The sequence below is a fragment of the Nomia melanderi genome, chromosome 14 (assembly GCF_051020985.1).
Source record: "Nomia melanderi isolate GNS246 chromosome 14, iyNomMela1, whole genome shotgun sequence".
In the NCBI taxonomy this organism is placed as follows: Eukaryota; Metazoa; Arthropoda; class Insecta; order Hymenoptera; family Halictidae; genus Nomia; species Nomia melanderi.
Genome location: NC_135012.1, coordinates 12,761,151 through 12,777,901, shown reverse-complemented (window position 1 = coordinate 12,777,901; position 16,751 = coordinate 12,761,151). Strand labels below are relative to the sequence as shown.

The following is a 16,751-nucleotide window of genomic DNA, read 5'->3' as shown; positions in this document are numbered from 1 at the left end:
AACCTTCGAGCTTTAGTCATGGCGCACCAGAAAAAAACCATCGGCTATTGACACGATGGTTAAGAAAAGCGTTGAACGCTCGCGAGCGAACGGAATCGCAACGAAACTGTCTCGGGACGAGAAAGGGACCGTTCGCGACTGCGACGTTCTTGGCACTCGTTTTCATTAAGCACGCAGAACGAGATGCTGGAAGTCCTTCACATTGCGCGATGAGAATCTTAATGCGACAGCATTAACATAAAAACATCGTAGAGCCCGTCGGCCAAGATTTTGTAAATTGTTATTCTAAATGCGCCGGTTACTCGTGAATTATTGCGCCCCGGCTGGCACCGCTGCAGACAGATAATTCGTACAATTTCATTGCCCTTACGTAGTCCTCTCCCCCCGCGGGGGGCAGGGGGGTGAGCAGCACTTAAATTCACTTAGCGCTGTATCAGCTTGATGCATTAGCATGGTTGGCAACTGCCTGCGACTTTGTTAAGCCTCTTTATATTAATTTGAATACCGCCCGTCTGCGCTTCAGCCGCCATTTTGTCGGGTGACAGAGGCCGGGACGCTTCGGTGTCGTCGCGCGCGGATTTCGGGGATTTGTTTCGGATTGCAATCTTGTTCAGTCACTCTGACATTTACATTTGTAACGTGCAGTTTTATTTTCATCGTCGTCGAATGCAGGAATGTACTGCGAATTGCTGTTTTTAGAATTGGGACGAACTTTATTGTATCCTCTGGATCTTTATCGACTTTATTGGGCTCTTATTTTTCCATCGTTATTTCAATTATCTTGTTTGCTCAGATTGAACCACGTTTTCGTTGTTTCTGGGTGATTTTATGTTTGGAGCATGTGTATTTAGTAAGGTTGTTATTGACATTGGTGTTATTCGTTTGTGGGAGTTGTTTTAAACGTGTAGCTGAACTGATGGTTGCGGCAAGATCGAAGCATGTCTTGTTTATCTATTAATGGTTCCATTAAGCTTCAAATAAATTAATGGTCACGGTAAACTTTCTAATACTACGGATTTCAGATCGTTCAACATGGTATCGGCGCATAAAATTTGTAGCCTAATGGCCGTGTATGATCGGAATCTTTTAATGACATTTTATAGGATCAGATTCGGAATATAATTGTGGCGAATGTAAAACACCTCAGGAAGCATTTACCGCATTACTCGAATACTCGGAAATTTTTATTTTTACGCTTCAGTTAATAATAACATCGAGATATCGTGTTCCTATTAATTTGGTATTCAATGTGCATTACTCACCAGGCAAATGACTCACGTCACTTCGACACGTCGAACTGCGTTATTCCGCGTAACTTTATCACTTAATTTTATAAACCTAATACCAGCAACGTAACCTGTGTAAACGCGTACTTAATTCGTGTCTCCGAGGTGCTTAAAATCAATGAAAGCAATTGCAACCAATAACATCAAGATTATGGAAATACATACGAAAACAGATGTTGAAATTCCTTTATGTTCCTTTATACAATTAATCAAAATTTTAATGGAAATCAGGTCTAGGATAAATCTAGATGAAATACACGTTAGAAAAGTGAAAGTTGAGGAGCAATTGTTTACATGAAAATTAGAGCAATCGACTGAAAAGAAATATGACCGTTATTAACGGCCCGCGATTGAAAATGAATTACGCGTTCAATGAATTAAAGAGATTCCCTTAATTGATTTCAGGTTCGGTGGTGGATCAATCGGTTCAGAAGGAAAGGCATTCCGGCTTCCGTTCTGAAAACGATCGACGACGCGAAAGTGGAGCGGCCACGCGGGATCCGGTTTCGGAAGGTCGGAAAAATATGAGCATCTCGTAAAGTCGGTTAAAGTGCAGCTTTCAGACACCAGAAGGGGTACACACGATGGAGACCGAAGAACTCACTAGGCTCGTAGATGAGATCTACAAGGTAAGCGTCCAATCTCGTCGATCTCCGCGATCAGCTCACCTCGGTGCCGTTGCTCACGGTATCGCTGGTTTCTCTTCCATGGCGAGAATAGAAACCAGACGCAACGAAATGAGCCAGATTCGCTGCACGTCGCTTGTCGCAGAATCGTGTCGTTCTCTCGTTTGTGTTTTACTCGCGGCACGGAGAATTTTCATCTCAAAATCAACACTAGAACTACCGTACCAATCAAAATGACTGGTTTCGATTCTTTCGTTTAGCAATCATCGATATCTTCGAAGCATCGAATATTCGAAATGATTTTGAAAATAAATAGCTTCATTTCAGTAGTAATGAATGTCTGAAGAAACTGAAAATAATCTATTGTTACAATTTTCATAGGAACTGCATATTAATCGTATTAAATGCTCGGTAGTTCTAGTGTTAACCAATGAATTTATTTCAAACCCAGTCGTTAGAGATGATTAAACTCTGCGAGATTAATTAAATTTCTTAACAAATATTTCAGCTCCTGTAATAGATACTGATTATTCAGATCAATGTTTTCATAGATGTTTCTACTCTATCTTTTCATATTCCTTCTAAGTAGGTACTCATGATCGCAATATGCATTCAAATTTTACTCACTCCTTATATTTTAGATTAGAGGAGTACATCAACCTCTATCCCCGCGCGGAAGAAATTCTTTCTCGCGCAAACAGTTTGCATTAAACAGCAATACCGCTCACATTCTAATTCCGCCCCGACGTACATTTTCTTCCGCTCCGCGTAGAAACGCGAATTGCCCCGGACTGCGTCGCTTTCGGCCCGTCTACGGATACCGCCGCGATTATTCTCTCGCCTCGGGGCGGACGAATTTCCTCGCCGGGTCTCGTCATGCGGACGACTGCGTCCCTGTAAATACAAAGATACCTCGGCCACGTGTCAACCCGATAAACGGGGAATAATGAAAACAGGGTTCCCCTGCGCGCGCCTTTGCGCAGAAACAAGCTTTCTTTTCAGTCGCAGGCTTCAGAAACCAATTTCGCGTCGCTCCGCCTTTCCAACCTAAGTTGTTCTTCGATGAAACACACTTGGGAGCTCTATTTTATTGTGTCTCTTAACGTAAATATCGTCCACTATTTTTTTCATTGAGTTTCAACGTTATTCCGAGTTGTTACAGACATGCGATGAATAATTCAACGTGAAATTCGGTTCACAAGTTTTTGAAATTCTGAGGTATAGATTGCAATAAGAATTAATGAGAGTCGCTCAGAAGCGGGTCGAGTTCAGAAAGCTAAAATCGAGAGAATTTTTGTTTTCTGAAACGATTATACAACACATTCAACTGAACCAAGTCACACGAGAACCATTCCCAACTCGCCACACCACTGCAATCTCCAATTCAAACCGCCGAATCAACCCGAGAACAAAAAGTCGCAAGACAAAATCCACGCGGCGCCCCAGACTCCGGAGTCACGCCCTTAATCGCGCGGACCAATTTCACGGTGAATTTATTTCCCAGCCGCGGCAGTCAATTTCCCGGTGGCACAAATAATCCGCGAGGAACCGCGTCTTTCGCGTCGCATAATAACTGGAAAAGCTCCGTGCCGCTTCCGGTGGCGCGCCAAACTATCCCCCGCCCCCGACGAGGATCGCGCGGTTAATCCATCTATTTACCCGCACACTTTATCCAGAAGCAGCAGCTTGTCTCCGGCGAAACACGGCCGCGCGGTAGGAGACACGCTCGCCGCGGAATTTCTTGATAATTAGGTGTCGCCCCGGAAAATTATCCGTCGCGTGTACGAGCGGGGGCGGCGGCGGATGGCGGACGGAGGCGGACGTCGTAAGTGGTGGATGGCGCTCACGGGAGCGAGAATGATTAGGCGGAAGGTAATCTTATTAGTCGTTCGGCAGTCAAGCTTTCCTTTAAACTCTCCGTCACCCTTTCGCCCCCTGCGCCAACGGAGCCCCGTGCTCCTCCACCCCCATTATCCCTCCAGACGCGGCGCGTTGCGCGAGCTAACGACAGATATTCCGGGGAAAATGCGAAAACGAACGGGGAGACACGCCGTCTAATAGTAATGATTGCTGTCGGCTTATGTCGGCTTACACGCTTCGCGCTCGTTCCGTGTGGTGTATTATAGAGTGCTTCGGGTGTTTTCGAATTGGAGTTCCGGCTGATTTTCAGTGGAAGTTTTCTTTTGAAGAGGGGTCGGACGGTTGATCTTTCAGATGATGTTACGATGCTTTGGAATAGTAATTGATTGCTGAAGTGAATTCGAATGGAACTTCCGCGAGAATTTGATTAAGTGTAGCGATAGCGTTTGGGTTAGTTAAGCTGGTCGATGTTATTGCTTAAATTGAGATTCGTTAAATTCGTTGAACTAGTTTCTTAGGTTTATGCTTCCTGCGCGAGAGAAGCAGTTTACTTGCCTCTGTGTGTGTCGTGTATATATCTTGTTAGAGTTCTCGTATATTTTCTTCTTAATATTCATGAGTCAGAAGTAATCCAATATTGGCTGGAGGTTAATTCGCGGAGTAGTTCGTTCGGGAATGGAAGATTGTTATAATTGCCGGGAGAGGTATTAAGTGATAGAGCATTTTCTGAACAGCCGCTGAACGCTGAAAAACGAAGACTCGGAGCCCTGGTGTACGAGGATGAATGGCGAAGTGGGAACGAAGTGTAATTATTCTTTTTTGCGACCGTTCCCGTGTACACAGCTGTAACAAGTTATTAACGATCCGCGCGTCGATGAACGGAGGAACGCAGGCCTGAAGATTCAAGAATGCTCGCCGAGGCGGCTGTGATTTTGCCTGCTCGTTTTTCGTCGAACGCTTCCGCGGAAATAAATTATGCAATAAAATCATCGCGAGAGTCAAATATCCATCGTAGAATCATTCGCTGCCTGATACGTTCTCTCGTCTTTCTTGTTACCTTGCCGACTCGCCAGCTACCGTGACTTCTCATTTAAATACCCATCGAAGTTCCTTCGTCGCGTTGAGTATCGATAATTATTAACACACATTTCTCCTCCCTAAGTAAATGGCTATTAAGTATCGACAAAAATATTAAAGGGGAGTCATTAAAATGATGCCTGACAGATATTATTGATAATAATCAGTAATGAATGAAATGAAACTTGAAATCTTCAATTGCAACGTTCGAATTTTAAAGAAGAAGACGCTAAAATACTGCAGTAATTTCAATATTAATAAACAATAACTATACTGCAACGTTTCGTCTACTAGCATTACATCTGCGCAAAACGGAGAACATTTCTGTTTCACTTTTATCGCCAGGAATTCCGTGCAGCGAGAGGAACATCTCGATTCAAATGTTTCAAGCACAATCGGCGAAAATGGGAATTCGTGAAGACCCGTCTAGTAATAATGCTCGGAACACAGCTGCGGAAAAATGAAATACGCGTCTCCTCTGTTCCTCGCGATTTTCCGCTCGCATATTTTCCCGGCGGCGCTTAATCAAATTCTTCAATTACCAACAGAATTTAACGATCCGCGGTTCGGAGACGCAAAAGCGGGCGACGAGTCGACTGCCAGTTGAAAAACCGTCCGCAAATAATGCCGAGGTGGTCGGGGTGGCCTTTTGCCATTCGCATCGGCCGAAACAAGATTTGTATAGAGCTCTAACACAATAAGGATTTCCGGTCCGCCCGGCGAACGGAAGATCCGAGGCAAAGAAAGCCTCTTCCCGTGTCTTTGAATAACTCTCCCGGGGCGTTTAATGCGACCAGCGACATTGCTTACAGTAATTATCGTCTTCCCTAACTATGTTCCTCGGTTTCGAGTACACAAGAATGTACTCCCGCCGAGAAAAGGGCAGCCCTCAAACTACCAAAGTTGAACGGCGCGCTGCGCTGTGACCGCGGAGAATGCCACCACTCGAGATCCTTCGGCTCGTGGTTATTAGCAGGGTTACGGACGTCACATTCCTTTTTCTTTTTTTTTTATTTATTAAAACTACGCTTGAAAAGGCTCCTTCTCGCGCAGATGGAAACAATGAGCTTCGTTCTTTCGGTTCTTTAGTTCGTGCGATTAACTCGAACTTTCGCCTTGGAATTTATTTGAGTGTATTAGTCGCGTCGTTTGAACGAGCCACTAAAGAAGAGACACTTGTATTTTTATTTTGAGCGATAAATATTGTATACTTACGCAAATTAAATTTATTTCATCTTCGTTATATGGACTCGATATTATAACGCGAGGAGTTAATATTGTTCGACATTCCTACAGTGAATCTTCCCAGTAACGATTGAAATCTAATTTAAACATACTGAATCGCTTAATATAAAAATGTCATCGATCATAAGAGTACTCTAATCGATTCGAAGATATTAATCACAGAATCGAATCACAGGAAATTATCATTCCTCCATCCATATCGCGATGATTACCTCGAAAGCCACAATCGCGCGTTGCCCGTGCGAAGATCCAACAAAAAATCCATCAAATCGGTAAGACCAATTACCGAGAAGCCCGGAGCCCATTTTATTTTCCCCGAGGACAAATTGGGAATCGTTAAAGAGAGGAAAAAAAGAAACGTGACGAATTAGCGGGAAGAGGGAGCGTCCCGGCAGACGGTCCAATTAAACGTGATCGAACGAATTAATATAACCCGCGAATGGCTTCGTTAAGACGGTGGCGATTGCGGCGCCCTCCATCTTTTTTCCCGGCATCTCCGCGGACGAAATACGAGGCGGTGGCGGTCGGTGTCCATAAATTTCGCGGCCGCTAAAGTTATTAACGCAATTACCGGTGAAAAGCTCTGGGGCTCGGACCAGCGCGCAGTGCGGTCGCCTGTGGACGGAACCCCGAAATTCGACCATTCGCGCAACGAGAATTGAAGGTTACCAATGTGTTGCCAAGTAGTCTGCACAAACTGATTTTCATTTGACAAATACAAATTCTGCTATTCATGTAACGTTAGAATGGAAACATAAAATAGCCATTGTAACTGAAAAAAACTTCATAATATCCTCATAATATAAAACAATAACCATACGTATTACTCTATACCTTACAATTTTTGTCTCAATGATTTCCTTCTATCACTCATACTTTTTAACACTAAAACTGCCGACTAGAATGACTTATTTCCAATTATTTGTAAAAGCTAGAACAATACGTTCCTTGAGATTCAAAGGCTTGTAGTCTTGTATCTGTAGAAATCCGAAAATTTCGTTGAAAACCTCTCGCTAAAACGCGTTTGTAATTTAAATAGTTGCGGAATAGAAATTCTGAAGTGGGTCACTTTGACTGGTCCAGTAGTTGCAATGTTAAATAATTAAGTTTGGCCGCACTGTGCGACGCGGACTGCCCTTTGTTCCGCCCCATCGGAACGAGCCCCGTCCCCCGCGGTAATCGATCTAACGTTCGCCGGGCTGCAGGAAATAAAGGATACAAATCGGTTTTCCGGGGCTTCCGGGCGTATTTCGACGTGTCGAAATTAAACTGCAGTCCCGCGGATCGCGGGCCGGCGGCCGCGACGCTGTTCCCGCGCGTAATCCCGGATAATCCTTTAATTTTTGTGGATTCGATTTTGCCGGGACTGCCTGCGCGTTCACACGTCCAACGCACGCATTAACGACGTTAATCCCTTGCCTTATTGTTCTCGATTAGACTCGCTAACGCTGCTTCGAATCATTTTAGTAATCTTCTGGCGCGGGATTAATGCTGATTGCGCTTAGATTCTTGGGAGGGGTGATTGCAGGGAATAGGATCTTTTGTAGGTGTAATCGTAATCATTATTAATTTTGGATATTATAAAGTATTTACGGTTAAATAGGACCGGTTTCAAGATTATTTCGCCATTATTAAGACAACAAAGATGCTCTCGTAAGAAACTTCAAATAAATCCCTGCACTTGTGCAAGCGCAGCAATAGGAAGCTCCTCGAATCTCAAGAACTCTTATTTCTCGTGCCATTAAACTATGCCATAAAAGTCACCATATCATACACCCATACCAATCTCCCAAAGATCAAAAGTCTACAATCAGATTCTCTACAAAAATCCAATGAAAAATCTTCTTATCTCTTGCCCATCTCTCATCATCGATTTACTCGAAAACTTGACACGAAACATCCCAAATATTTCGTTCGTTTCTCCAGCTAATTTCACCGATCTCTATCCTACCTAATTCGAAGGCACCCGGTATACGCGGAACACTTGCGCGCCGCACACAGTGTAAAGACTGCCTATTTGTATCTGACCGGCGCATATATTAATCACACGGGAACCAGTCGCAGCGGCACGCGGCTGCTCCGCACGTGTATTGATGCATCGATCGGTATAGATCCCGTGGTATCGGGACGCACGTGGAACCGGCGAGTATCGATCCCCTGGAACGCGTAGAAGGCACGCACACGCGTCCACCGGTTTCGTGTGTTCCGAGCCGGAATTTACAGGTGTACTTATCGCGGCGCGGCGCGGCGTCCGTTGGTCCCGCGGCCGGTGTTCAGTGCGGCTTGGCAAGAATGCCGTTATGCGGTAATAATAAATGAGTTCTGTTAATTAGTGACGAAACCCGCCGGATCCCGTGGAACTTAATAGGATCCGCGTTAACGTTCATCGATCGCTCGGCCGGATTCTTTTTTTCCCCCTCGCCGACCATTGCACCGCGTTGCATTGGTATTGGCTAACGCGCTGCGGTTTCCGCTTCGAAAGTGCCATATCTTGCGAGGCATTCTAGTTTCATACGCTTCACCATCGAACGGTCGTTTCCATCTGAATATTTATGCTCGCGCTCCAGCTTTTTGCTGCTCGATTGTGGACGCTGTGATTAGGCTGCTCGATGTTTATGGCGGCTAGGGATTTTCGATTTAGAATTGATTGGAGGTTTCCGACGAGTGCTATTGAACTAGGTTTTGCCGCTTGCGTTTGAACTAATAATACTATAAACGTTTCAAATGGTAATAGTTCTTAGATTTCGTGGGAACTGCTCTTCTCTATTAACCAACTTAAACATCGAAAACTCTAATAACGTTTAAAAGTAACCATAACACACCCCGAAGTATCCGAAAAATATACTTCAATCACCCTAAAAAACTCTACAATGTTCAAACCTATAAAAGGAAACCCCCTACTAACCCCAAAAATTCGAAACCCGTGAAACCTTCGAGCTAAACGCTTCATTAGTCGGAGACCCAATAACAACCCCACCGTTCTCAGTTCCTTCCCCACCCCTCAAAGACCGGCGGACGTGTTGATTTCGGTCCGATAGGATTATTACATTTTCGAGATAACTCGTGGCCGCGCGCGTGTGCGTGGGTGTCTCCGTCGGAACGGTTACCGGCGAAACTCACGGTCGCACGGACACACGGCACAGAGCCGGCTAGGGGTTGGTGACGCCTCGCGGGCACCTGTTCCGAGGGGTGTCTCGATGGTGGTCTCTCGATGCAGATCGGAAGCCAATTAATATCCACCGGCATCCTCCCCGTTTCCCTATGGCGAGCCGGAATACACACCGTTGAAACATAACTGCGCTGCCCCGTGATATACTCGCGCCATGGGGCTCGCTTGTCGGCGACGGGACCCCATAAACCCCGTCATGCGATAACGGCGTTAACCTGTAGTTACCTCGTTATTTTCTAACGGCCCCGCGTCTCGAGGAAATCGAGATGTTAACAAGACGAGCTGCCTCCCCTCTTCCTTTCTCTTCTCCCCCCACCGGTGGCCCTTTCTTTTCTCCCCCCTCACCCCGTGGCGCGCTCTCTTCCGGAATCTTTGGTGTGATTTATACCGGCCAGATTTATCGCGGCGATTTCCGGGGAAATTTATTAGCGGCCACCGCCCCGTGCCACGGCTTCGCTTATTTCGTCTTATCGCCGCGATTCGGATGCATAGAGCGCCCCGCGGATGTTTTATGGAATTTATTTGATGGGACTCTTCGTTCGGAGCTGCCAGTGAGCGCTGCTATCGGCGCGCTTGGCTTTCTGTTCTTAATGGACCGAGGATTCATGGCCACTTTTGCTTTACGGGTTGTTTGTTTGACGCACTTTTGCCGCGTTAATTTTTGAATCTTTCATTGATAGTGCGTGCTGGTATTTATAGTTTCGAGTTTTTAAATAACTTCAATCGAATAACATACGAAACACAAACGCAATGGATATCAGAAATTCAGTTCCAAAAGCAGACGCGTCGAATTATGTCGAAATGATCAAAACCGTCTCCAACGATATTACATCGAATGATCCTGAAAAAATTGCGTTCGTCGGGGAGATCCACCGATATATTATTACAGTCGCCAAAAAATCCCGCCCTTAACGCCGACAAAGGCGCGTCACCCTCCATCGGGTCCGCCATTCACCGTCGCATTATTCCCGGTCCGTGCGCGTCTCGCCCTCTCAATTAAAAAAGCCCGCCGCGATTAACCGGTGGCAGGCCCCTGTGCAAAGGTTCCCCGAAGCAGGGCTGCTACAACACCATTAATAATCTTGAAAAAGGTGCGCGGCCGCGCGACCGAGCCTGGTAAGCCGCGACTAACGCGGTTTAGTTGGCCAAGTAAGTGCAGCACGTGTCCTAACGAGGGTCCGCTCATTGTGCATATTCATTAGAACGTTCATTACGACCACTTGTCGTCCGCGACGTTACCCTCCGCCCTTAACGGTCGAAGGGATTCATTTTTAATATTCTTCCGGGCCCACGGCGCGAAAGGAAGCCGTCTTGCGACGATCCATCCCCATCGACCCCCGTATTATCTCCTCTATCAGCGTTTCATTTCTGGCGATCAATTAATTTCGCTTCAATCACGTTCTCGCCACCGGATCCGCCCTCCGGCGGGGACAAAAAAATATTCATTATCGTGTTCGTTCAATATGGCGTCGCGTTAATCGCGGCGGAGAAGATCCGCGACCCTCCCGCTGGAATAAAAGTGAACGATGTAATTTGAGGTGGGGCCGGGCCACGTTTTTATCGAGGGAGTTTTCTGTTCCCCTTTTAATAAAGACGCTTGCGGATTTAATTGCTCGCGGGTGGACAGCGATAAGAAACATTTAGGGAGCTTCGCTCACCCTTGTTTGGATCTCTAAGCTGAGCTTGCAGGGGTTGATATGGAATCTTTGAGGATGTCTGAAGCAGAGGCATGTAGTTCCTGCGGGAGAGGAATTATGAATGATTCATGGGGAAGTTTGATTTGGTTTCTGTGTGATTATGTTAGGGGTTGTTTGCGGAAGCTCGGTGGAGAGTTGGGAATGAAGTATTAGGTTCTCGTGGTTAGTTACTACTTTTGCAAATTGTCATTATCCCATAACTGATATTCTTTCATTCCACAATTCTGCTTTTTCATTAATTTTTCTTTTGCACTGTATTCCAAACTTCAATTCAAGCTACTGTATACTATCTATACTCTTCATATCTTCACTTGCATCGCACGACAGCAACTAGCAACATTGATCCAAACATACAAACTCAATCGAAAACAATCATTCCTTTCGAACCAATAATCAATCGAAACTCCCGAACACTTGCCACCGAAAAAAGACACTGCACCGAACGCATCGCGGTGCATTCGACAGCACGACCCACACCTAGCCCGCCATAGGATTACGTGCGAACACGTTGCTACAAACACCGTGGATCGAAAAAGGGAGCAATGTAATAACAACATTTGGTAGCCAGCGGAATCGGGGAAAGCGGTGGATTTAGAGGACGTAGGTCCGCATACCGGCGGAAGATTAATTGTGTTGAATCCGGGAACGCCGGTGAAAAAAAACACACACACCGCTAGAGGGGGAAAAAAGGGGAGAGCTAGAGAGAGAGAGAGAGAGAGAGTGGAGGAGAGGACTGCGGCAAAAATAAATATCACGGTTCGGTCTAGCGCGAAAAACAAGTCTCGCATCGCGAGATCTTGATACAAGGGGATGGTAGGCGCGTGCATTCGTTCCCAGCTGGGGAATAGTTAATAATGAAATCTCGATGCAATTTCGATAAAATATCGTTCTCGCGCCGGCAGCGGGAGCCAGTCGGTGCCCGGGATCGTGTTTCGCGGAACCCCGATGGTTAATATCGCGGATAATTTTTTCCGTTATCTGCTTTTAATATGGCGCGCATCGTTAGCTGGCCGGCCGCACGTGTCCGATTAATGAGACGTAATTTTTCCCTCTTTCTCTAGAGCTCTCCTTCCCCTCCCTTCCTCCTCTTTTTCAATTTTTTTTTCTCGTTCCCCGTTCATTTTTTCGAACGGACTAGACAGCGGGAACGCGTTTCGCGTCTATTCGATATTACGCGCCGGTTAATGAGGTAGAAATAGTAATGAACCGCCATAGCCGGCGCGCGGCAGGCGTATCACGTGAATGAGAGGAACGCGCGACTTTCTTTTTCACCGTTCCTTTTCCCATTTATTCTCCTTTCAGTCTTTTTCGCCCGGGCACTTATCGACTTCCCTAGAATCCCCCGGCTCGTCCCGTGATTCTTCGCCGCGCTCGAAATATGCGAAAAGAGTGCACGGATGTTCTCGTATTCCTCTCCTTTTTCTATTTCTCTTTTTTTTCGTTAATCACGCGAAGCATTCGCTGCTCCACGGCTTGAATAAGGGGTTTCCTTTTCTAAAGAGGAATTGACGGAGGTACACGGTTTTCGGAATTGAGCGGTGGAATCGCGAGAAGTCGAGTATTGAGCTTAGTCGAGTGTTTGAAGAAGTTTGATGAAGTTTGCCGGGAATATAGGCCACGATGTTATTCTAAGAAATTGAAAATATTGCTTTAGCTTTTCGAGTCGGTATAACGAGGAATAATAAATATTTATTCGTTTAACGTAAAATACTGTTTGCAGGTTTGTTTGGATATTTTACGGGATTTAACTTCGTTTTCGGTACTCGTGAATTAGTTCGGAATGAAATGATATTTTATGATATTCATTTTTGTTTTTTGATGCGAACACAGGTTTCCTTTTTTTCCGCCCGAGTGAAATTTACGTTCCCCGGAAATCTCGCGCGCGTTTCCGCCGGAAAATAAATACACGCGCCGGCGAAGCATGTTTATTTGAAGTACTTTATTCGGCAATACGGGGCCGTACAATGATAAACTCCGTCGTTCCGATAACGACTAGTTAATTACATCATGATTGATTACATTCGCTTCGTTGAACAGTCGTTAAATTGTTGTTTATAATTTGCGTCCGGGGCTAAATGCACGATGATGGGAGTGAAACAATACGAGCATTTGTTCGCCGCTCCGCGGAGGCAAAGATCATTAAACAACGAGGTTAATAATGTAACAATAACGCAGCAAAAATACAATCAACGTAATCCGTGCTCCATGAAATGTTAATATATGCGGAACGTTCAATTATCGGGCGCAATAACGTTACAACTTTTCTTCTTTCGTTTATACCGATTTAACCAACCAATTCTCCGTTCCCACAGAATACATTTTGTTCGAAAGAAACCTTGCTCATTGTTAGGTCTTACTCGCAGCAACTCAATTCTTTATTTCAAGTTACGATCCCTTAGAAAATAATTCTTGCTTCGCTATTAATCGACAAATTCTGCTATTTAAACCGCTCCACTGAAATTCACAAAAATCAGAAATACCCAAAAATCGCCCTAGCTCCATTGACTTATCATCGACTCATATTCATTCATCTATAATTACAGTATTCCACGATTCCCCTTAAATTTCAACCACACGTTTTCCCAGGGACATTTCCAATAACCCAATTCCCCAGCAATCAAGAAACCCGTACTCCGCCGTAAAATCGGTCGCGTTCTATCTATCAGAAACAATCACCGACAATCACCATTTTTCCTCGTCAATTGTACGAACGGACCGAACCTCCGTCGACACCTTGGGTCGCAGCCCGAAACGCGATATTCCACAGGTAATAGTTGTTTCACGGGTAATGGGGTAGGAGGCGGCCGGAATCGATGCGCATACCGCGCGCCGCGCGTTATCGTACCGTGGCACATTGTCGTCATTCGAGAAGGGTACAGATAGAGAAGGGAACTAGAAACGGCCAATTAAGGGCGAGGATGCCGAGTCCTGCGACTGCATACCGCGCCGGAGCAGGCACAGGACGGATTCCTCGGCGATCGGTCCTGTCCGTTTTCCTTTTATTTTCCATCGATTGCATCAGGAATGCTTGCAAATTAACCCCCGCGATGGAATGGCCGATAACCACGCCGGATTACCATGGATCAACAAGAATTCCATTACCTTGGAAAGAATAAACTCGCGGCCAAGACATTGTTACCATTTAATTGGCGAGCCGCGGATTTCCCAGCGAACTGAAATTGATGTGAAATGATTTATAGGGAACACTGGGGTCGGATAAATATTTCTGCGTTTTTTAGGGGTTCTTTGTCGCGACAGTGATGCATCGAAGTCGAAAGAAACCATTGCGATAGATTTTGATTTCATTCGCAGTGGACAAGCTGTTTCGCGAATTGTTTTAATCCGTCGATGTTGGTTAATATTGAATTTATTTGGATTTTGTGTTTGGTAATGTGAGAATTAAGCTTCGGTTAAGTTAGAAGCAACAGTCTGAGGGAGATAAATTGATGAGACTCTTAAGAGATAAATTCAGTTTCCTTGATCTGAAATTGAAACTCGGTGTTCACACACGGTTTAAGTCCACTGATAAGAGATATTGCATTTCGTTTGCACGCGGGCTTAAGAAACTGCGACGCGGATGTTACTAGAATGATAGATTCGGTACTTGTTGAGAGCATTCTAACTCACGGGATGTGTGAGTAACGATATCAGCGATGTCAGTAGGAGAACTTCGAATTGAGTTACGATCCGATGAGCTCGTGCAGTTCGGAAGCACACGGAGTGACTTCCAATGCCTAGAAATTCGATAAACGGCAGAAATAAAATTGAAAGTTTGTCTAAGGAAACACCAAGCTAATTCCTACGTCGAATTAACAGTAATTATCCACATTAATCTTCATTTTGTCTTTCTTGTTTAATATCGAAAGTTACAATCGAATAATTCAATTTTCAAAGTAACAAGAGATTAATGTGTTTTTTACACTTCAATGTTTAAGAGTGTGACATCGAGTGGAATAAGTACTGAGCGTTTGAAAAAAATTCCCACCACGGAAGTAATTAGGCTCCCTTATTACCAGTGTCCGTAGTCTCGTCGGTTCCCGTAAATTTGATCGCGTCCGCCTGACGCGGCAGAGTCACGAAAATATTGCAGTCAATTCGAAACAGTCCTCTCCTCGAATCCTTGGCATTTGTAATACTTATACGATTCTGCCGGGATCCAGATGTTTCGGGCTTCCAGGCAATTAATCGTCGAAGCAGTCGGGGTCCCCGCGTGCCCTGCGTCGAGTGTAGACTTGTAACTGACGTAACGGTGGCTTCGCGAATTTTATGAACAGCCGAACACTCGGGAAGAACGCCTGCTGCTCTTCAAATTTATAGAATTTATCAAATCTACCTCTGGACGCAGTGGAAGTAATCTAGATTAATTTGATGTATACGTTGTATTGTTTGATTTATAACTTAAATTATTAACGAAGCTGTCTATGGCTTTTATTTTTATAATTCATGACACTTTGTAACTTTTAACATTTCACAAATCGCAATTTGCTTCCGGAAATATCGAGAATAATTTCAAGGAAATATAACAAAAGCAATCACAGGTACCACTTTCCACACACCGAACCACCGATCCATCAGCAGATAACGCGTCGGCCATTTATCTTATCTAAATCCGTCAAGATTAACGGATATATGGACGATCTCTGTCTCGATAAGAAACACTCCATTAACTGCAATTCCCGACGATAGTGGTCGAACTTGGCAAGACAAAGAAAGTTTTGCAACAACGGCGAATACCAGGAAACACGTCCGTCCACCGTTTTCCCAACAAACAGTCCTCCTTGCGACAGAAAAACCGTCGAGCAACGTCGAAAGGTCGTTGGAAATCAAAATTCGCCGCGGCGAGCGTAACGCGATCGAACGTGGCGTAACCCTGGCCCCCCGAAGCCGTCGCAGACGTTGGCCCCGGGCCAATTATAAATTTGCCTTTATGTAAAAGATGGCGGTGCGCGGGCGCCTCTTCATGTAAATTTCGGATGCGAGATGCCAGCGAGCGTGCAGAGGGGGTGGCGCGCGGGAATCGTTGTCCGTTGGCCGGGGGAAAAAATATATATCGGCGGCCACCGATACGAGCAAAACGAGCTACGGGGGTCCACTCGCTCGCGGTTCGCGGGATCTATTGAATATATGTATCCGACGGAGATTTGTTTCGATGAGGTAATTTGAATTCCGATTTTATTGCTGTATCTCTTCGCGACCCGTCACTTTTACCCCCGGGACCCGCCGGTTTTTTTCGTTCTATTCCGTCGTCTTTTGTGCTCTGCCTTCCTTTTTTCGCTCGCTTTTCGTTCGCCTCCGTTGTTATCTATTTTTCGGGGGGATGGGGAGAGGGGAGAGGGGCTCGAGAAAATAATGGAACCACCTAGTGCGGTCGAGCAATCTTTTATCAATACCGCGTGCAACCGCTATTAGCGTCTGTAATTGAACTGTTTCTAATACGGATCCGCGAAGATACCACGCAACGTTTAATCCTTTGTTTATTATTGATCCATGGTTACTATAGAGTAAACGTTCATTGGAGTAACATTTAAATTTGAAGCAAAAGGATTATAATTGCATGTTTATTAAACTTAGAAAATCTCGAATCTGTTAAATTGGTAATCACTTTCCATAATGCACTACTTAAAGCAATATTCCCATCTTTTTGAATTTAACGCGTCGACTGCTACTTTTTCAACTTGGCATGTAGATACAGAGAACTTAATATCGTCAATATAATATTACACAACGCAACTATGTTCCCATTATCTCTTCGCAGTCGAGAGACTCTCAGTCACCAGCTGATTCGACGCAG

General features: G+C 45.1%; 1 protein-coding gene across 1 annotated transcript in view; it reads left to right on the top strand.

Moving 5' to 3' along the window:
- Nucleotides 1–16,751, top strand: part of IRSp53 (Insulin receptor substrate 53 kDa) — a 219,873-nt gene that overhangs the window by 23,927 nt on the left and 179,195 nt on the right. Inside the window, exon 2 of the mRNA XM_076373565.1 lies at nt 1,692–1,915. Within this exon, the coding sequence (XP_076229680.1) occupies nt 1,871–1,915 (45 nt within the window). The 5' untranslated portion in view covers nt 1,692–1,870. The remainder of the gene's footprint in view (nt 1–1,691; nt 1,916–16,751) is intronic.